Source organism: Momordica charantia (assembly GCF_013281855.1).
Source record: "Momordica charantia cultivar OHB3-1 chromosome 10 unlocalized genomic scaffold, Mcharantia_2.0 BLBB01000010.1, whole genome shotgun sequence".
NCBI lineage: Eukaryota > Viridiplantae > Streptophyta > Magnoliopsida > Cucurbitales > Cucurbitaceae > Momordica > Momordica charantia.
In genome coordinates, this window is record NW_028275158.1 from 10411149 (window position 1) to 10433256 (window position 22108).

General features: G+C 31.9%; 2 protein-coding genes across 2 annotated transcripts; one reads left to right on the top strand and one right to left on the bottom strand.

Annotated features, from left to right (window-relative positions):
* The first annotated feature begins 3454 nt into the window (after positions 1-3454).
* Positions 3455-7821, top strand: LOC111019018 (calcium-dependent protein kinase 2). Its single transcript, XM_022295306.2, has 8 exons — positions 3455-4536; positions 5921-6064; positions 6232-6384; positions 6502-6617; positions 6790-6957; positions 7053-7180; positions 7275-7374; positions 7447-7821. Exons 1-8 carry the CDS (start codon positions 3855-3857, stop codon positions 7516-7518), a joined length of 1563 nt encoding a protein of 520 aa, XP_022150998.1. The 5' UTR covers positions 3455-3854; the 3' UTR covers positions 7519-7821.
* Positions 7822-9614: 1793 nt separating this feature from the next.
* LOC111019008 (protein translation factor SUI1 homolog 2) lies at positions 9615-11140 on the bottom strand. Its single transcript, XM_022295290.2, has 2 exons — positions 10988-11140; positions 9615-10174 (listed from the first exon to the last, which is right to left on the bottom strand). The coding sequence occupies exon 2, from the start codon at positions 10139-10141 to the stop codon at positions 9803-9805; it is 339 nt and encodes a 112-aa protein (XP_022150982.1). The 5' UTR covers positions 10142-10174; positions 10988-11140; the 3' UTR covers positions 9615-9802.
* Between the last annotated feature and the right edge of the window lie 10968 nt (positions 11141-22108).

Here is a 22108-nt window from a genome sequence, read left to right on the forward strand (position 1 = left end):
AAAAAATATAAATAACATGTCACTAATATATACATAATATTAATATTAATTATGTTTAACTAATTTAAGAATAGGAAAATGTTTATTTATTAATTTAAATATTTTTTACGATTTTTTAATTTTTCTAACTTTTACAGAAACATCCATCGACATCTTATCGATATTTCATGAAATTGAGACCTCAACATTTCCATCGACATGGATATTTAAGACCTTGATGTGTATATACATTTTTTTTGTGTTATTTTGTTCTACACTATTTACATTTTAAAAATAAATCAAAATCTAATTTTATTTAAGGAAAAAGGGAGTTTTTTTTAAACAATTAAATATCAGTGGCTTCTTTTTGTCAATTTACGTCTCAGTTCGGAAACGGTCGTACTTCTTTGACGCAGTCTTCTGAAACGCGTTTTGTTTTTTCAGATTTATAAAAAAAAATAAAAAAATAAAAAGTTGTTTACCTCGCTAAAAGAAAAAAAAAAAGGACCAATCACACGGTTTCTTACGTCGGCATAAATAATCCAACACAAGTTCCACGTGGCCAAGTGGGGGCAATGGCCTTTTCCAATAACTTATTTCTCCCATTTGCAAAATAACTTATTTCTCTCGTCTTAACTCTTAACTGTGTTGAATAGTTTAAAAAAAAAAATTATCAATCTTTAATGGTCAGTTTGTTACTATTAAAAAGTTGTAAGTTCGAATTCATCATCTCACGTTTTGTACTAAAAAAATTTTGTTAAATAAAATAATATTTTTGTACTTAGTAATATAACGTTATCAAAAGATAAAACTAAAACTAAGGTAAAGTACCATTTTAAAACTCAGAATTTTTTAAATTGTGCATTTGCTTTGAAGTTTTTAGAAATTGGTTTAAGGTTCCCTCAACTGATAAATCTACTAAGTCATGTGGTTCAGATAGTAAATTCGAGTTACAAAATTGAGGCTTTAAATTCATATCGTGTAACGCAATCAAATGGATTGAAAAACACAATTTTAAAACAACATTGATGTTTTTTTTTTTCCATTTGATCTCGTCATATTGCAACCTTTTCTTTGGGTAATACCATAATGTGGTTTAAGATCGCTGTGTTTTTCTTCTGATTGTGTTACGTGATGACCATGTGATAGCACGATTGTATTATGATCAGCACCGCAATCTTAATTTTGAGTATAACCACGATATAGTCTAATATCATTGTATTTTGTCATCATATTACGTTACACAATCCACATATGAAACACTATCTCTGTAATGATCCCCAATAACCCCAATCACTCTAACTTGTACTAAGATACCATACTTCCACAAATTTGTCCAACTATATGAATCAATTCATGCTCATGATATGCTGAAAATGATTTTTGCTTATTCTCAAAATGGTTAAAACCTTAAAAAACCAATCAATTTAATTTGCTTGTAACATGATCTAGTGCAAATTAATTTATTATCCACATAACGACACTCTTATTTCCAAATTATAATTACCGCATCAACCATCCTAAAGTCCATCATATTTTTGTGTCATAACTTAACAATTCTGTCATTGAGGTTAAACTTATTTATGAAAACTCATGAACAAAAATGTACCATTTTGAAACATAAGTACCACACAAACCTATAATAGAAAACTCAGACCAGAAAGACAACTTTCTCTCCGACTAAGTATAATTGATAAATTTGAAGATATATTTATTTGTCGACATTTTTCCTTGAAATATATTTATATAATTAAATGTGTTAAAGATCCCACGTTGAAAATATAATAGACCTAATAAACATTTATTTAGACATGAGCTACTCCTCTCCTTATCAAAATTACCTCAGATAAAATGAATCTTGACTTGATCTAATTCTAATTCCATCTTATTAATTGTGAAAGAGAAGAACATGTGGATGTTAAAAGTGGGTTAAAAAAAAGTGTATGACATGATTTTTTAAGTTTAATTTAACCGAAGATACCAAATTGATAATTTAACTTATTTTAAATAATTTAATTAAGACTTTTCAGTTGACTTAGGCACCTCTCTCAAGATAGGTTTGTATCCCATTCTTGAATTAGGTCATTTTTTTAATTAATCTTTATTCTTTTTAAATATAGTTTTATAGATAAATATTTCAAATTTTATTACCTACCTTCTTTCTCCTCGCTATTGAAATTTGAAAATGACATTATTATCGAAAATAGGTTTATATTGTGAATTTTGAATGTTATTTTCTATTGACTTGTTTTTTTTAGGAAAACAAAAAACAAAAATACATATATCATTTTCGGAAATAAAACATTATGAATAGTAATATATACGCGTTCTATTTTTTTCCCAAAGCGTAATATTATGTTTTTTTTTCTTTTTTCTTTTCTAGTAATTTACTTTTAAGTATTCAACTTTATAAGTAGTTCTAAACAAATCTTCCTAAGTTAGCAAAAATAAATAAATAAATAAATGTTAAGTTAGATCTTTTAGTTTAGAGAGTATAAAGAGAGGGGCAAGAGAAAATGGAGAGGTGCTTGGTTCGTAATTTGAATAAAAATTTGCCTCTCAAGAAAAAATCAAAACGTTGGAGTGTTTTTCAATCTAATCCCTATTATTTAAAAAAGTTTCAATTTAGTTCCTCGTCACTAATAAATGTTAAAATTGGTTGATGATAAGCTTTAGATGATTGATTATATGCGATAAGAAACTTTATAATTTCACTAAATTTCTAAGAAATTGGTAAAATTTTTTAGTTTTCTTATGTTCACGAGTTTTTCTTCTCTAAATTTCTGTCACTCGAACTTGAGGCTTCAAGGTAGGTGGTACCTCAAGGCCCCGAGCACTTACTAATCCCTTAGGGATGATAAATGATTAAATTGAAAAATATTAAAATATAATGAATTAAATTGTAACTTTTTAATCAAGAGGACTAAAAACTCTCAAAACACTCCAGACTAAAACATACATTTAGAAAAATAATAACAATAATGAGTCTTTCATGTGTATTCAATTTTCATCTTTTAACTTTTGAAGTGTCTATTTTGTAGTTTTTAACATTTTAAAACCAATAGTTTTCGTCACCTAATACCACTAAATACCTGTCATAGCACAATTCGAAGTCATGTCATCCATTTATTAAACAATACGTCTAAAAAATAACAAGAACTATAATAACTATTTTTCTTAAATTTGAGGATTAAAATATACGCTTTGAAAACTTAGAGACTAAAATAAGTCTTTTAAAAGTCGAAGAGTCTGTGAATCAAAATGAAATTTAAATATATAAAGAAAAAAAAGCTCTATTATTCTGACAAAATTGACGATGACTTTTCAATTTCATTTTTATTGTTTGAGAGAGAGTATTTGATGGTGGCTTTTTTTAATTAATTAATTTTTTAGACATAAATTTGTTGGTGGCTTTAAAGACTATTATTTATTGATGTTATAATAAATATATATATAAGATATAACCTACTCTGCTGGCTGGCTATGTGGAAGATATTTTTTAATTACATAATTTTCTCGCCTTGGAAGTTCATCCCCTTCAACAATGGACAATAATTGACCAACTTCAACTTCAACTCCTTCCGATTCAAAGACTCAGCTCATCCTCCATTTTCTCTTTAGCTCAAGCTTCGATCCCATTTCCCATAAATCTGCTTTTAGCTCTGAATCCAGAGCTTCGCTTCCTTCTCCTTCAACCCTCTGCAATCTTCCCTCTCTGAAGTTCTTTTCAATTTCTGTTCCCACTGATTACCTCCCGTTTCAAGATTCAGCAAAATCTGCTTCTCACTACCAATCTTTCATCTGGGCTTTTCTTCTTTTCGGGTTTCTGATTTTCAATTTTAGCCACGGGATCGTCGATTTGATCTGAAATTGAAATGGGCATCTGCACGAGCAAAGGCAAATACTCGCCGCAGTATGATCGTTACGACGATCAACCAAAAGCCCCGCCTCAGAACACCCACCGGTCGCCGGAAAATCGTGCCGAGAACCCATCGGCGGCGAAGCCCTCTGGTCCTCCCAAGAGCCCCAGACATGCTGCTGTTAGGTCTGATACGATTCTTGGGAAGCCATTGGAGGACGTTAAGCTGCATTACTCTATTGGAAAAGAATTGGGGAGAGGCCAATTTGGGGTCACTTATCTCTGCACGGAGAATTCCTCCGGTAAGCAATATGCTTGCAAATCCATTTCCAAGAGGAAGCTCGTGACCAGAAATGATAAGGAGGATATAAGGAGGGAGATTCACATTATGCAGCATTTGAGTGGCCAACCCAACATAGTTGAGTTCAAGGGAGCTTATGAAGACAAGCAATCGGTTCATCTGATTATGGAGCTTTGTGCTGGCGGAGAGCTGTTTGATAAAATTATTGCAAAGGGCCATTATAGTGAGAAAGCAGCTGCTTCAGTCTGCAGGTCAATTGTTAATGTGGTTCATATCTGCCATTTTATGGGAGTGATGCATCGGGACCTCAAGCCTGAGAACTTCTTGCTTGCTAGCAAGGAGGAAAATGCAATGCTCAAAGCAACAGATTTTGGGTTGTCTGTTTTTATTGAAGATGGTAAGATTCTTGCTCTGCTTATTGAATTTGTTCTTTATGCTTTTTGATTGTTGACGATTTTGGAAGGTCAAATGTGTGGGAATTTTTGTGTATGGGTTACAAGTTTCAGATGGTAGAACTAGATATTTGTTTTATTTTCTGCTTTTGTTTTCTACAGTTGCTGTTGGTGATCATCTGTTGTAGTAGGCAACTGTTCAATGTCTTGGGACTTTCTTTTTTCAGGGAAAATTTCATTTTTCATTCCTGTGTTTGGTGAAACGAGTCAATTTTAATTTTGAACGACCCCGAACTTAAATAAGTGATGAAATTAATACAATTAATTTGGCTGTGTTGGATACTTTTTAGCTAGGTTTGGACATTTTATCGCAAAATTTGGGCACTTCTTTTACTTGTTTGATTTTGTAGCTAGATGTGGGTATTTTCCATAGATGGATTTGGGCATTTTGACTTGATTTTGAATATTTTGTTGATTGAATTCTGCAAGTTTATTGGTTGGTTTGTACGTGCTTTTCTAATTTATTTTTGAGAAGATGTTAGATTTCATTGATTCTTCAAGTATAGGGTTCAATTTAGGTTAAAATTGGCTCACTAATTTAAGTACAAGGGAAAATATGAAAAATTTCTTCTGTGCTTATCCTGAATATTTTTTCTTAATTTATTCATGCTGGTGCTGATTCAAATCTTAGAAAAGTTACAAGTTTGATGATTGGGCAGTTAGTGGTATTCATGTACTTATGCAACAATGAGAGATAAGATTTAGTCAACTTCAATATAAAAACAACATATTTTTAGAGAACAACATGGAGTATTCAACTTACATGGGCAGAAGGCGAATTCTTCTTGGTCAAGGTTCATCCATCAGTATGGATTGAAAACCTCAACCCTGAACTTTCCTAGGTATTTTCTCCATCAAATAAAATATACCTAGACTTGGCATGTACCCAACTATTGAGGAGGCCTATTGTCTTTTTCGTTTTAGTCGTTTGAACAGTTGTTAATGGCTTCATTCTGTCGATATTGGCAAATGATGTTGAATTGTCTTAGTCTCTTCCATGCCAACAGATTCTTGATAAAACTTTGCTCGCTTCTAAGATACATCACATGATGATGATTATAGGTTATAATAGATAGTTCTGTAACACTCCTTTCCCACAAAATTTGGTGGAGGCTGAACCTATGACTCGAGATTTCCTAGTGCGAGTTTCCCCAGCTGACTTGTTTTGAAAGCAAGTGCTGGACAACCGCTAGACCCAAGTAACAAAGTGCAATTGTGTTATGTGGGCTCATGTGATTTGCTTAAGAGTTCAAGAGATTTTGGTGGAATTATATGTGCTTCCACTGAAAAATCATCATTTGAATTTCTTTCTTTATTGACTACTTTCAGGAAAGGTGTACAGAGACATAGTAGGGAGTGCTTACTACGTCGCCCCTGAAGTTTTACGTCGCAAATATGGAAAAGAAATAGATATTTGGAGTGCTGGGGTCATGTTGTATATATTACTCAGTGGTGTACCTCCATTTTGGGCAGGTAAATTAGAGAAGTACTTTTTTTTTTTTTTTTTTTGATATCAGTGAGTATCCGGGCAACCTTTCTTTTTTCTTTTCATTATGCTTCTTTTATTGAATGTTGGGTAGCATTTTCTTTTTCCGAAAAATGCCTGGCCAGTGTGGTGTATAACATGATCTGTATTGCAGAAACTGAGAAGGGCATATTTGATGCAATATTGCGAGGACATATCGACTTTGAAACTGATCCATGGCCAACAATTTCTAACAGTGCCAAGGACCTGGTGAAGAAAATGTTAACTCAGGACCCGGCAAAAAGGATTACGTCAGCCCAGGTTCTCGGTATGTGTTTATCTGTCTGTGAATGCTTTCTTGAATTCTTTACCTAAAATGAAATCCGAAGATCCATATGTGAATCTGTAGAATCTAACCGGGGTTGGGCATTGTGTATTTTATCAGAGCATCCATGGATGAGAGAAGGCGGGGACGCATCAGATAAGCCAATGGACAGTGCAGTGTTTACAAGACTCAAGCAATTTAGAGCAATGAACAAACTGAAGAAACTTGCCTTAAAGGTGATCTTCCTTATATCTAGGCTTGTTTCTCTAGATATAAGTAGTTATACTTGATCAGAGTGGGGGAGGGGGGCATATTAGAAGTATTTTTGGTAACGGTACTTGATTGAAAGCGGGCAGAGGACAGAAAGAAGTTCATGATATTAACACGTAGTTTATGAAACAATTGCAGGTTATAGCTGAAAGTCTTTCTGAAGAAGAGATCCAAGGCCTGAAATCAATGTTCACAAACATGGACACTGACAATAGCGGAACCATCACTTATGCAGAACTGAAGACAGGACTGGCTAGGCTTGGCTCGACGCTTAGTGAGGCCGAGGTCAAACAACTTATGGAAGCGGTAATACATGATTTAACATGATCAATCACCAGAAGTTATTTGTTATTTGTGTTTTCACCTCACATGAACTGAGAGAACTTGCTACGACGTTTCAGGCCGATGTGGATGGAAATGGTACAATTGATTACATCGAATTCATCACCGCTACTATGCATAGATACAAGCTAGAGAAAGAAGAGCATCTTTACAAAGCCTTTCAGCATTTTGACAAGGATAACAGTGGGTCAGTATCTCATCCTAGAATATGTAACATTTATCTGCTTTTAGAAACAACCTTATCTCAGTTTTTTTAAGTGTTTGCTTCCTGTTATTCCCAGTTATATCACAAGAGATGAACTAAAAGCTGCAATGAAAGATTACGGGATGGGCGATGAGGCAACTATTAGAGAAATTATTTCTGAAGTCGATGCAGACAATGTAAGTTCGTTTTCATAGTCCTAACTAATCTTCTGTAGTAAAACGCAACTAATTTTGGTTCGGTTTTTACAGGATGGACGAATCAACTACGATGAATTCTGTACAATGATGAGAAGTGGAACCCACCAAGCCAAACTCTTTTAACTCATAGAACAACACAGAAAGGAGATCGCTGAAGGGACCATTTAACGCGAGATCGGTTTTGGAAAGCTTGCCCGTCGATGGTGAAAATGTCAAGACTACACCTGAAACTGAAACATTGGTTTTGGGTTTTAATGTGTGATATTTTTGCATAGCAATTGAATTGTTGTTTATATTGTTCTGTATAATTTGTTGGCTTGTGTCAGCCAGGTTCATGTCTAAAGATAGTTTCCCTGATGGGAGAATTTGTATTGCCTTAAATGATCTTGTTTCCTTGAGTACTAATTATGTCCACTTGATCTTTAACTTTTTGTGTGTAAAAAAAGGAATTGACTTTTTTGCCCAACATTGACTGACATTGAGATTGGATCCAATATGAGTATCCCAAAATTGCTTAATAAAAATGGAGCAGGTAAGAGAGGAAGAAGTGGACTTGGAAAGAGTCATGGCTTAAAATGGTAATGTGGATTTGTTTTGCATTTTTGAAAATTTTCTAGTTGTTTAGAATTTCATTCATCTATTACAATACTTTGCCCTAAAATATATCAAACCAACAGCTTTTAGGGAATACAAGCAAGTGAGCCAATTTAGGGTTTGGGATAAAGTGTTTAGGGTTTGGGCTTGTGCCCTTACAATACAAAAATCAAAGAAAATTGGAGCGAGCATATCTGTTTACCCCCTCGTTATGAAAAATGACTAAAAAAAGTTACCTATCTTACAAATATATAGCTCAATCAAATATTAAAAAGTAGATTACTAATTATGTCTATGGATTTTTGGGTTAAATAACTCGTATTATTTTTTACTGACATCACCTTAGATACCAAATTACTTTCACTATCCCTCTATTCATTTTTTTAGATTTCTCTCTCTTATTCTCTCCCTCTTTTTTCGGAATTTTTTCCTTCCATCTTTTTTCAGAATTTTATTTTCCTCTCATTTTCCATTTAACCCATTCATTCTTTCTTTTCTCTTTCTCTCTTTGCACACATCATAGTCGACGAGGGAGAAGAGAGAAGAGAGGAGAGAGAAGAGAGAAGAGAGAAGAGAGGAGAGAGAAGAGAGAAGAGCGAGAGGGAGAGAGGAAGAGATTTATTTCCTATTTTAAGTGATTAGTTCAAATAATTAAGGAAAAGAAAAAAATCTTAAACAAGTTTAGATTAAATTTCATATAAGTAGATATCTAATGGGTTTATATTATAGAATTAAAAAGATGGTTTGAAATCCTGTATATTTTCAACCTAAGTGCTCTTTTGATTTTGGAAAAAAACTCTTTATCAATATATTGCTTCTTCTACACATTTCGCTCTACCCCATAATGTAGAGTAACTAATAGTTAGGACTTATAAAAAAATCGATAACTCACTCATGAGAAAAGTCCTTCCCGCATCAAGCACTTATATAGTTTTAATGTCTAATTAGATCGGGTGGGGGAGATTGAGATTCGTTTTCCTTCCTTACAATTTTCAAATTTTCTAAATGATTTATTAAACACTTTGAATTTGAATTTGACCAGTTAATTTATTTACTTAGTTCTGTTAATTTAATCTTGTTTATGATTTCATTTAAATTAATCAAATTTTATTATTATTACTATTATTATTTAGATAAGCAACATTTTATTTCAAAATATTTGAAATTATTCGCTTTATAAATTGATAAACATTCCTTCAAAATTAATTCAATAATTTAAGAATTTTATTCATTTTATAAATAGATTTTTAAGAAATTAAATTATTTGACCAAATAAATCAATTAATAGGTTATTGAAATTTAATCCAAATTGTTTAAGATTTTTTTCTTTTCCTTAATTATTTGAAAGGCATCATCTAGATCTCTCTCCCTCTCTCCCTCTCATAAACAATACTATCTTGATAAAAGAGCTACTCAGTGCAAAAACCCGATAACAATATAGAATTGTTCGGCTGAGTAGCACTAGGTATGACTCTCTTCAACTCTGTTAACATTCTCTTCTTCTTCTTCTAGTTATAGTTTTGAATAAAATAATATCATAGCCAACAAACAAAAAAAATCATTTTTTGAGATTAATAAAACAAAACAAACAAACAAAGCATCCATCCATGTAGACAAGACAAGACTAAGGGAGAAATAGAATTCTTGTAGACTCAAAACATAATCTCCTGAGATTAATAAGAGGAAGCCATTACATTCCATGGCAATAATACAACGTAAAAACAAACCATAGACAACGCAAGTACAGTTGCCTGCATGAACTAATTAAAAACCATTCATCAAAACATAGACATAGACATATAACATAAACAGATCAAAAACCATGAATCTTGATTTGATCCTTCTTGACGAGGCCGGCCTGAACGAGGAACTGGGAGACGTTCTTGCGCTGATCGCCTTGGAGTTGGATTATCTTGCCCAGCTCCTTGTCCTGCACCACATTCCCATTGCAACAGAAGTCCTTCTTCAGGTCCTTGAGGATCTTGTCGTAGCTGAAATCTTTCTTCAGCCCTTGAACTGTAGTCAGACACTTCTTCCCATTCCTCTGCTGGACCCTTACATGCACGTACTCCTTGTTCCCCGGCGCATCCGAGTCCTTCGCGTCCGCAAACGGATTGAAAGCTGTTGGAATCTCCACGTCTAGATCAACCATGTAATTTGCTTCCTGCTACTGCTACCCAACAACCTGTTTTCAGGATATACACATTTCTTAATCAGCTCCTAAATGACAATTCTACACTTAAAACTCAAAGCAGTCACACAACGCAGCCGTATCAATATGGAAAACAAATCACTGCAATAGATTAGTTTACCAATTTTAGTTTCTACAATTGTTACGGTAACGCATCCATTCCTTAGGTCTTGTTTCCAATTTTATTAAAAAATCTAAAATTTTGTCGAACTATTTAGGTTTCTTATTTCAAATTTCTTTGCCCATAAGTAAAGATTCTGTTTTATACTTCTTAAATCCGAGCGCCACTATTTTTCTTTATTAAAACAAGGAGGAAATAGGTCAAGGAGCAGTTTTTTAGGATATTTAAGGAGATTAAATTAAAATCAAATACAAACACTAAAATAGTAATTTAAAGAAAAGTGGAATAACAGGGCTATCACAGATTTCAATATCTCTCCAGAAAAACAGGTAAATAGTGAAGAAAGCAATCCAAATAAGCAGGGCCTCCACATCCATCCAATCCAATCCACCATGTTTAATTAAATCAATTAAACAAACATCAAACAGACATCAAACTCCCAGAAAGCAGGAAATTAGAAACAACAATTAAACAAAAACCGACCCACAGTGGAGAATCAAGTGAACAAGGACAGCGAAAATCAACTTCTAAATTCTCACCAGAGACCAATTACCCAAGAATCAGAGATTCAAAACGACCCGTTTCGATCACATACTTTTGTTTCCAAGAACTCAAACGAAAATTAAATAATACAGAAACCCAGAAAATAATATCGATTCAAAGAATCAGGAAGAGGGGAACAGTACCTGAAGCCGAGAGAGAGCTTGGAAGAAGCAAAATGCGAATCGAAGGAGTGAGGAGAAAGAAATTGGGTCGAGGCTGAATATATAGAGGTGGTGTTTGGGGACGGAGCAAGTCTTCGTCCACGTCACGACGGGTTAATATTCTGGATAAGGTCGGTGTACAACGTGGACGGCGGAAATGGAGGCTTGTTGGAGTATGAACGGCTGGGATCAAACACAGGCGTATGGTTATCAGGATAATATATTCCCGAAGTGGAAAAAGGGAATGCTTATTCGCGTATAATGAACGCACGCTAAACTCGAATCCAAACACGACGATGATGGTGAGAAAAAATTAAAGAAAAAAGGCGGTGCGCCCCACATCTGAAGGATTTTTCCTTGCCATCCAAGTAACGCAGAGATTTTAATTTTTTAATTAATAATTACGATGCATGGATGATATCATATTTTCAGGGTTTTAAAAAATGTGTTTGGTATCATATTCAAAAACTAAATCTCAATTTTAAAATTTGGAAAATGTATTTGATATCATATTTAGAAATCAGATCTTAATTTATGAATTTGAAAATATTATTAAAAAATAATAAAAAATATGTATTAAAATAAGTGTTAAATCTCAAAATTTCTCAATATGTTATGGTAGTATATTTTATATTACAATATTTTTTATTTTTTTTAGCATAATTACAATATTTTTATAATTAGTTGTAATTTATACTATATCATATTTGTAAAAGATGATAATATAATATGTAAAATAAATATAGTATTCCTATTTAGAGATTTAAATAATAAAAAATTGTGTCAAAAGTGGACATTAAGTATAATTAGCATATATTTTTAATTAAGCTCTCATAAATTTATGTTTAAATTGTTAATAAAATAATAATAACAATGGCTAAAATAATTTGTTTAAAACAAAGTTTATGAACAAAAAAAATATTTGAAAGTACAAGGATTAAAAGAAAAATACTTTAAAGCTTACAGACAAAAATAGAATATTTGAAAGCCGTGAGACTAAATAATATGTTTTAGAGTTTATGAACTAAAACACAATAAGAGTAGGTTCGAAATACCTTTTGAAAAAAATGTTTTTAAGTGAAATACTTATTTTGTAACAAAGTTTGGAATAAATCAAATTAAATGGTTCATCTGAAGGTATATTAAAACTCTATTTACTTACTCGCAACTGTAATCAAGGAATTGTAATGAAAATTTTCATTGTCTATCAAATTGTAGAAATAAAATAAATAGTGGAACCACTAGTAGAAACATGGGCTTTCATGACAGTTGTGAACAGCAAAAAAGTTGGGAGGAAAAAAAACTGTCATAAATGATTGGGGCGCGTTTTTTGCGAGAAAAATCAAAACTTTTCGAATTTTTCAAGTTTTATGACAGTTAAAAACTGCCACGAAAACTGAATTTTAGATGACAGTGGAAAAATGTCACAAAATAGTGGAGATGCATTTTTGGCGGGAAAAAATGGCCACTTACAAAAATTTTCTTGCTTCATGACATTTTATAATTCTCAAGAAAAATAAAAAAATTTCAAGTATTCCATGACAATTACCTAGGCCATCTTGAGAATCTATGACATACAAAAGTATCACAAATGATTTTAAGCACGTTTCATTTTTGTCGGAAAAATTGCCGCTTCGTTAATGATATTAATTATTTTGGGATTGTCTGGTCGTATTGAGCATAAATTTATGCTCAATGTTTTTCCTGCATACTCCATCAAACAAGTAGAAAATGTGGCTTTGGTACAGTGGTAAGCTTATCCTGCGTAATTATGCTCTTCCTCTCTTCGGTCTCGAGTTTGAGTCCGATTGATTTGAATTATTTTATCAACCATGTATTATTACATTTTTACTAAATTTTACCTTTAACCATCATTAATTAATTAATTATAATTTCAATTTAAAATAAATAATATGTATTTATTTCTTCTAACAAAAAATGAATTTATTCCTCTTATTTTAGTTGTTTAGCCCTTTATATACATTTTTTTTAATTTAGGTTTATGTTGTTAAAGAAAAAATTTTTAAAAGAAAAGAACAATAAAAGTAAAGGAAAATAGGGTGGAAATCCCAAATAGAAACCCCACCTAACCTCCCTCCTCCTTCGTGTACTCCAAAATTAAACCCTCACCATTTCGCCTCTTTCAGCCCCCTCACCGTCGCCGTGTTGCCTTCTTTAGCCTCGCCGTTGATGCTCCATTGTCGTTCGTCACCCATCCGTTGCCAATTGTCGTCATTCCGCCATTTGCCGTCTTTTCGCGATAGTTCGTCACTGGTTCACGACAGCTTCTTATTCTTTGACCACCGACGCCACGACCTATTCACACCACCGGCAATACGCGAAGCAGCGGCGAAGGGCGTGTTCTTCCATCTCTGTTGTCGGTTTTCTTCTTCACATGTATCGATTTTTTTTCGATTTCATACAAAGCTCTAAACCCCTTCTCTGTTTGGATTCTTCTAAGCTTCGTGTTTTTCTGCAGGGTACTTGCGCCTTCGCTTTCCCTCTGCAATCTCTTCAACTTTGCTGCACTGCTGCAATTCGCCCTTCAAGGTAGGTGTATTTCGGACCCAGTTTTAGGTTTCTTGTGATTTAATAAACTAAGAAACGAACTATGAGATGATGCTGGTTTCTTGACAAGCTATGAGATGATATGTGGCAATAGATAGCATCACGTTGATAGGGATATGACATAGGGTTGATAGTTACGGCCCGTTTGATAACCGTTTCGTTTTTTGTTTTTGGTTTTTGATTTTTAGTTTTTAAAATTTGATAACATTTCAAAAAAAAAAATGGTAATTTTCAAAAAACAGGTTTTTGTTTTTCAAAATCTCATTTCTTCTCCGAATACTCAACTTTTTTTTTCTTTCTCATATTTATCTTTAAAAAATTTATTTTTCATTCTAATTTTTTTTATTTCTAAATTTCTCTCTCCAAACTTTATTTTTATCTTTCTAAAATTTTCATATTTTTGAATATTTATTGTTCTTTGTCTCTCTCTAGAATTTTCTGTATTTTTGTTTTTTTTCCTTAACAGATCAGTTTCATTTCTCTCTCTAAAAATTTAATATTTTCCCTAACTTTTTTCTCTCGAAAATTTCATATTTTATGACTTTTATGTCTCTTCGTAATCTATTTTTTCTTCTAAAAGTTATATTTTATTTTCTCGTCCAATTTTCTTTCACTGTAATTTTTATTTATCTTTGTATTTATTTATTTTATATAAAAATTATATAATCTTGTTTTTATGTCTAAATTTGTTTCCACTATAATTTTTCTCTTTCTTTATAATTTCTTTTTTTTTCTTTAACATATCTTTTCCTCTGACTTTATTTTTTTCTCCAAATTTTTTTTCTTTTTGTCTTTAACTTTTCTGTAACTATTTTTGTTATAAATATTTTTATTTATCTCTCCAAAATTTATCTTCCAAAACTTTATTTACATCTCTATTTTCATGTCTCTACATCACGGGAAGACAAAAATTTTCGTAGGGTCAGGTCCAAAAAATAGAAAATGGACGTCCCGACCCCGTCCCCGATTCCTTTTTTTGAATAATATATATATATATATATATTACACTTTTTTATATTTAAATTCTAAAAATAATTAAAAACGTTTATAAAACTGATAATTTTTTTCAAGGACATCTCTCGGAACCAAGAACAAGGTGGAGACGGAGACTAAAAATTTTCACGAGCCCTAGAATTAGGGAGAGTATCCTCACTCGCACCCACACTATCTCTACTCTACATAAAATTTTCTATCTCTAATATGTATTTTCAATTTTCTAACTTTTTAAAAACACAAAACTAAAAATGGTTACCAAACATTTGGTTTGTTGTTTTTTAAAAACAAAAAAACAAAAAACGAAAAATGGTTATCAAACATATATAGTTTTTGTTTTTTAAAAACACAAAACAAAAAACAAAAACTAAAAAAAAAAAAACCAAAAACCAAAAACTAAAATGGTTATCAAATGGGCCCTACATGATTTAGAATTTTTAGAAGGAACTGACTCATGTTTGCAGCTCGAATCTGAATATGCGATTTAGTAATATGTTGGAATACAAGAAAAAGTACAACCAAAACAAAATGTGAAGTAGAGGACTTCTAAATCCATGAACCGTCAATTAGAGTAATCGTTGCAATGACAAGGATTTCAAAATACTAAAACAGTTTTTTGACAACCAGGTTTTAGCTACATTTGAGTTATTAGAGAAGAGGTACGAACTACAGGGAGCACTACAACAAATATCACATACGTTAGCATCGAAAAAATGTTATCATAGATTTTTCATAGCGTTTTTGTAACGTGGTGGTAGGCGATGTTATTGAAAGTCTCTGACTTTTAATAGCATTTTTTTAACGCTATGCTAAATGTTATAAAAAGTTATTTTCGATGGCATGATTTCAATGTTATAAAAACTATTTATAGCTTTAGAAAAAACGCTATCGTAAATGTTCTATAGCACCCAAAAAACGCTATGAAATAGATTTTATAGCATTATTCATAACGTCTCATAGACGCTATGATAAGCTTTTCATAATATTTCTACTCTACGCCGTGTTAGCCAATGTTATGGAAAGTCATTGATTTTTTATAGCATTGTTTCAATGCTATGCTAAATGCTATTAAAAAAAATACAATATCTAAATCCATAATTGTACTGTTATAAAAATGTTCCATAGCTGGGAAGTTTTTATAATGTGTTTTACAAATTATGAAATTTTTTTATTAATTTATAAAACACATAATAAAAACTTCTTGCTCATTATGCTTGAAAATCAACGGAATATTATCATCACATATAAAGACAAAAAAAATCATAAATTATTCATTGGAATAAAAATGTGTTCAATTATACAAAATTCAATAAGTAATTTCAACAAGAAAAAGTTGGCAAAATATAAAAATTGCTAAGATTCCTAAATTAAAACAATATAGAGCGTAAAATACAATGGAAAAGTGAGAGGCGTTATCTCCATTCACATCTGTAGAGTCATTACTTCTCTTACCTACAAAACAACATTTAAAAAAATTGTCAAAATGGACGTTATAAACTCAATGATTCTATCTTAACTTCTCACCAATATTTAATTATTGGACCTAAGAAAAGAACTCAAAATTCACCGTGAACATGATATATAAAGTGAAGGAATCAACCAAAGGGTAGAAAATGTAGAAATCTTCTAATAGGAACTGCACGTATGATGGTCATGTGCTCTAGAAATCAACCAAAGGTAATACATCCAAATGGTAAAGAAATAATATTTCATCAAATTTCCAACAAAGTGGAAATTTAGCATATAAAATCCTCAGTGAATTTAAAACATTGTAAGATCTTATAACACCAATACGTACACAATCTACTACTTAGCTTCTTGTTTGTCTAAGTATTGGACAAGCAGATCTAGCATACAAAAGATATAAAGTTAATATCAAAGAGTAACTTACATTCACATTTTAACAACATCAAGAGAAATGCTCATTACAACTATATAAACACCTTCCTATAAATATTTGACAACACTAATAGAAGATTTGTTTAAAAGCGTTGAAGAGAAATATTCATTAAAGCTACATAAACAGCTTCCATTAACTATTTGGCAACACTCATGGAAGAACTTGAACCAACAACCATAATATCAGAGGGTTGAACTATGAAACTCAAATTTGAAAGCACTCCTAATAAACTTAAGAAAAATATACATCTTCTAAGGTTTTATATGATAATTATTCATGAAAATAAATTCTCAATAAAAACTACATTTATTTTGTAACTAATTAGTGACATGCATTCAATTTTCACTTTAAGAGAATATTATAATGAGCAGCACTCTTTATCCTTGCGATCACAAAATACTAAACTTAACCCATAAAACAAGACCCTTTTAACTACACATCAAGCCCAAAAACCTTTTAACACACACCCCAAACCCTTACAATAGTCTCAATAATAAAGAGAAACTCAATAAAAACAGTTCTCTTCTAGAAAAAATAATAATGGGAGATTATCAAACTATCAATATCACTAATGAACATTCAAATTAAGAAAATCAATTCAAAAGAGGAAAAGAAATTAGTTCTAACTCTCAACATCACTAATGAAAACTAAAATTAAAATTAAGTTACACCAAGAGCTGTTCCTACAGTCCAAGACTTGTTACTAATCTCAGGTTTAAAGTTTGCGGTCTTATAGAATTTTCATCTTATCTAATAGTGGTGACACTTTGATGGTTTCCTTGTACACCATCAAGTTTTTGTAGTTGGAAGTCTACTGTTTCTAACGAAATGCAAACAAAAGAGCTACTTTTAAAGAAGTGAAAGCTATACTGCTATCTATTTTCAAGAATTAGTGTTCATTTTTGTGTCAAAATTGTGGTTTACAAAGCATTTTCTATCTTGTCTGTGGTGATCACATTTGTACATTTGAAGCTTATGGTAAATTTGTACATTTGTCATATATGTAACACAAATTATGCTCTAGAGCAAATTATAAGTATGAGAGAGATAAGAAATCAGAGGAAACTATAAACAATGAAATAGATCAGTACCTTCACTTGCTAGTAAGTTGCAATTCTCATTTAATCTCTCTTGAAGTCTATGATAGTTTCTTTATTAGGATGGTCCTCCCTACGATGCCTTTCATGGGATGATCTCCTACTCTTGCAGTTTGACAACAAGTTTAATCATATTGTCCATATTTGATGTACTTTGAATACACCTTAAAATCAGTCTCGACTTATAGTTTCTATCTTTTCCCTAATATCATCAATAAATTGTTTATGTCATCAGTTAATAAGTTGCCTAATATAGGACAATGGACAAATCATGGATGAAAAAAAATAGATTGTCTGAGGATTATGAGTTAAGAGTCGAGTCATTCATTGAATTTGGGTTCCATCATGCAAATGGTTCTAAGGTTATTCGTTGTCCCTTTTTGAAATGTGGAAACCGTATAGATAAGGATGCTGCAACCATTAGAAATCACTTGTACGAACATGGTATTGATCAGAGCTATAGGGTATGGTTTTGGCATGGTGAAGAACATGTACCTAGAACAGATGAGTAGGTTGAATGGTGAGTTCAATAAGAATCACAAAGATGATAATGATTTGTTAGATGTGATTGACATGGTTCAGACTGTTTATGATGAAATTTCACATGTACTGACATCGTTTGAAAATATGTTTGATAATGCTAAGAAACCATTATACTCTGGATGTAAAAAGTTCACGAAGTTGTTAACTTTAGTAAGATTATACAACCTGAAAGTACGATATTCATGGACCAATTCCAATTTTTCAGGATTACTATCTGTAATTAGTGACCTCCTACCAGAATTGAATGAAATGCCGAAATCCATGTACGAGGAGAAAAAAACATTGTGTTCTCTGGGTTTGAATTATGAGAAAATTGATGCATGCTCTAATGATTGTTGCTTATATAGAAAGGAATACGCACGCATGAACGGATGTCTTTATTGTAGTTTGTCTAGGTGGAAATTAAATAAGGATACAACTAAGGAGAAAGAAGGAGTTCACGCAAAGCAGCTGTGTTACTTTCCAATAATTCCAAATTCATTAGACTATTTAGGAGCTCCGATCATGCTAAGAATTTGACATGACATAGTATCTGTAGGAAACTAGATGAGGTTTTGTGACATCCAGCTGACTCTCCCTCTTGGAGGTTAATAGATCACCTTTGGCCGGATTTTGGTTTGGAACCAAGAAATTTACGTTTGGGCTTATCAACGGATGGTGTTAACCCATATGGGGATAGGAACAACAAATATAGTTGTTGGCCAGTGATAACTACAATATATAACCTTCTACCATGGTTGTGCATGAAGAGGAAGTTCTTGATGTTGACCATGTTAATTTCAAGACCGAAACAACTAGGGTACGATATAAATATACATCTAGTTCCATTGATTGAGGACTTGAAACTTTTGTGGGAAGATGAAGTTCAGTGTTATGATACGTACAAACAAGAATCGTTTATTCTAAAGGCTGTCTTGTTGTGGACTATTAACGACTTTCCAGCATATAGAAACTTATGTGGATGCAATGTGAAGGGTTATAAAGCTTGCCCTATATGTGGCACTAACATTTCTTCAATACAGTTGGTTCATGGGAAAAAAATGTGTACATGGGACATAGAAGATTTTTACCAAGATATCATCCATATAGAAAACAAAAAAAAAAACATTTAATGGTAAGCAAGAACGTGCAAATGCTCCGCAACCTTTGTCGGGCAAGAAAGACGACAATAATTTGAGTTGGCAAACTGCCAATAAGTATTGGAAGAGAAAATCTGCATTCTTTCAACTCCCATATTGGAATAAGTTGCATGTCATACATTATCTGGATGTAATGCATATCGAGAAAAATGTGTGTATAAATATCATGGGAACATTATTGGACATTACAGGAAAAGGTAAAGACGGAATAAATGCTAGGCTTGGGAGGGGAGGAAGCACTTAGTTTTCATTTCTTTTGTCCCTCCCTCAGTTTTAGTTTCTATTTTCTATCGTTCTTTGCAAGTTAATACTTTTGCACTAGTGGAGAGTGCTCAAACTTTTTTGTCTCTCATATTCTTTCCTTTCATTACTTTTACTAATTGTGAAAGCTTGTTCTTGCAGTGAGAAATGTTTTAGATAATGTTTCCGTTTCCGTTTGTGTTTGTTAAAGCTATGTTGTTTAGATTTGTGTGTTCATATCTTGTTTCTGGTTGTCTTTCTCTCCCGTTCTGGCTGCTTCTGTGGTCTCTTTTGTGAATATTGTGTCTTGATTTTAGGCTTGACTTGCTTATGTAAGATTGTGCAAGTCGCCAATTAAGACTTAGTGTTTATATGTGTGGCTATCCTGCAGCAAAGATAGCCGATTAAAACTTATTGTTTATATTTGTGTCATGCATATAATTGAAAGTCTAGTTGGATAATTTTCTGGCTATCCTGTAGCAAAGATAGCCAATTAAGATTTAGATAAATAGATTGTTTTTGTTTGTTAGTGTTCAAAATTGTTGGATCGGTATGACAACCCTAGAGGAGGGGTGAATAGGGTTTAATTAAATTTTATAAACTTTTTACTACGGTGGGCCCAAATTTAAACAAATAAGTAAACTTTTTTAGGAACAATTAATTTTATCACAAATTAAACAATAAATTAGAAATACAAACACCCTAATTAATTTCACCACCCAAATAATTCAAATATAAACATTGAGCATAAATATGAATAACAAATTCAAACAATTAATTTTATGCAATTTGTAATAAAGAAAATTAATTGCAAAAATTAAATAGAGTAGGGTTAGAGAAAATGACACCGGAAATTTTATAGTGGTTCGGCAACAACCGGCCTACTCCACTCCCCAAGCGCTTCTTGGGTATTCGATTAAGAAACTTTGACTCTTTCCACGGTAGGAGTCAAACCGGTATAAAACCTTCTTTTTCCGGGAGCAAGAAGAAACCCGATCCTTTCCACGGTTCAGGATCAAACCGTTACAAATGCTCTTTTTAGGGCTTAAGAGCAACCCTTACAAAGGATATGAAATTTGAGAACGAACTTACAAATTCTCTCAAAGAGTGGGTATACAAATATTTGGAAAATATTCTTACAAATAAAAGCCCTCAAATTGGCTAAAAGAAATAAAATTGGAAGCTCAAATATCTCTCAAATAAAAAATCTCCCTCAAGAATATAGAACAAAAATTGAAGCTTTGAAGAGAGATTAACAATGTAGAAATTTGGAGAGAAAATTGGGAGAGAATGAGTTGTGTAAAATGTTGAAGGAGGTGGGGTTTAAATAGGTGAGGAAAAGTTGAAAATAAATTTGAAATCGAAATTGAATTTGGGCCATTAAATCTTTAATGATTGAAAATCAAAAGTTGAGATTTGATTGAATAAAATAATAATTGATTTTGAAAATATAATATAAAATAATAATAATAAATATATATTATTTTTTCTTCTCTCTAACGGCTCCAACGCCATTTCTTTTTCTCTCTCTTTTTTTTTATCAGCTCCTGCCGGTTTTTTTTTTCTCTTCAAACGACTCTTTCTCTTTCTCTTTCCTTTTTTTTTAATTTCGTTTCATTTCTTTTCTTTTTCCTCGATCTTTTTCTTTTCCATTTTTTTATAAACTAAAACAAATTTCAGTAAATACATCTTGCCACGTGTCGCTATTTCATCGGTCCACTTAATTGATTTTTTCGTCACGTCATCCTCTCGATATTTTTCCTTTCAACTTCTTTCGATCATAATTTCTTCGTTTGAGCTCCAATTTGGGTAATTTAAAATTCGTTGAAATCATCGTATCGAGCTCTACGCTGTGGACACTTTAAAACACTAAAATTATCAATAAACAAAATATATATTATCAGTAAATCATATAATATTATTGAAGCTCATAATAAATTTATGTTTTATAACAATAATTCTTACACACCAAAAACAATTAATACTAAGTGTGTTTGTTATCATCAAAATACTAATTAATTAAATTAATTAACCGAGATTAAGGGCCAAAAAGCCAACAAACATCTGTGTTGTTCCTAAATCAGTTTTATTTAGGTAAAGTCTTTAGTATTTTGAGAATTAAAAAACCCAATTGATATTGTCTTTTTGTGTCTTTGTTTTTCTGAAAGAAGGGTTTTGTGTGAGTGATTTGAAGGAAAGAAAAAGATCTTAGGTGCTTATTGTGATTGTTAGCTCTCTGTTGAGGCACTAAATAAAGCTATGAAAGTGTGTTGATTCCAAAAATAAAGTTTGTTGGTCCTCTATTTATATTTTGTAATTGTTAAAAACTGATTACATAGTGGATGACCTAAAATGGATGTAGATCCTTTATGGATTGAACAAATTTGTATCTATAATATCCAAAAAAATTTGTCTAAGTGTAGTTTCTTATAGATAAGTGTCACATTCTTATTAATTGTAGACAAACTTATGATTTTCAAAAACGTGTTTGTTGACAATGTTGAAATTAGCTTAAAATGTGTTTGTTGTTTTTTCACGAAGTTTACTCAAAATTTTGAAATATAAATTTCTTTTCTACTAACCTTTACAATGAGTAGAAAAATGAAGTACACTGGAAAGTTTA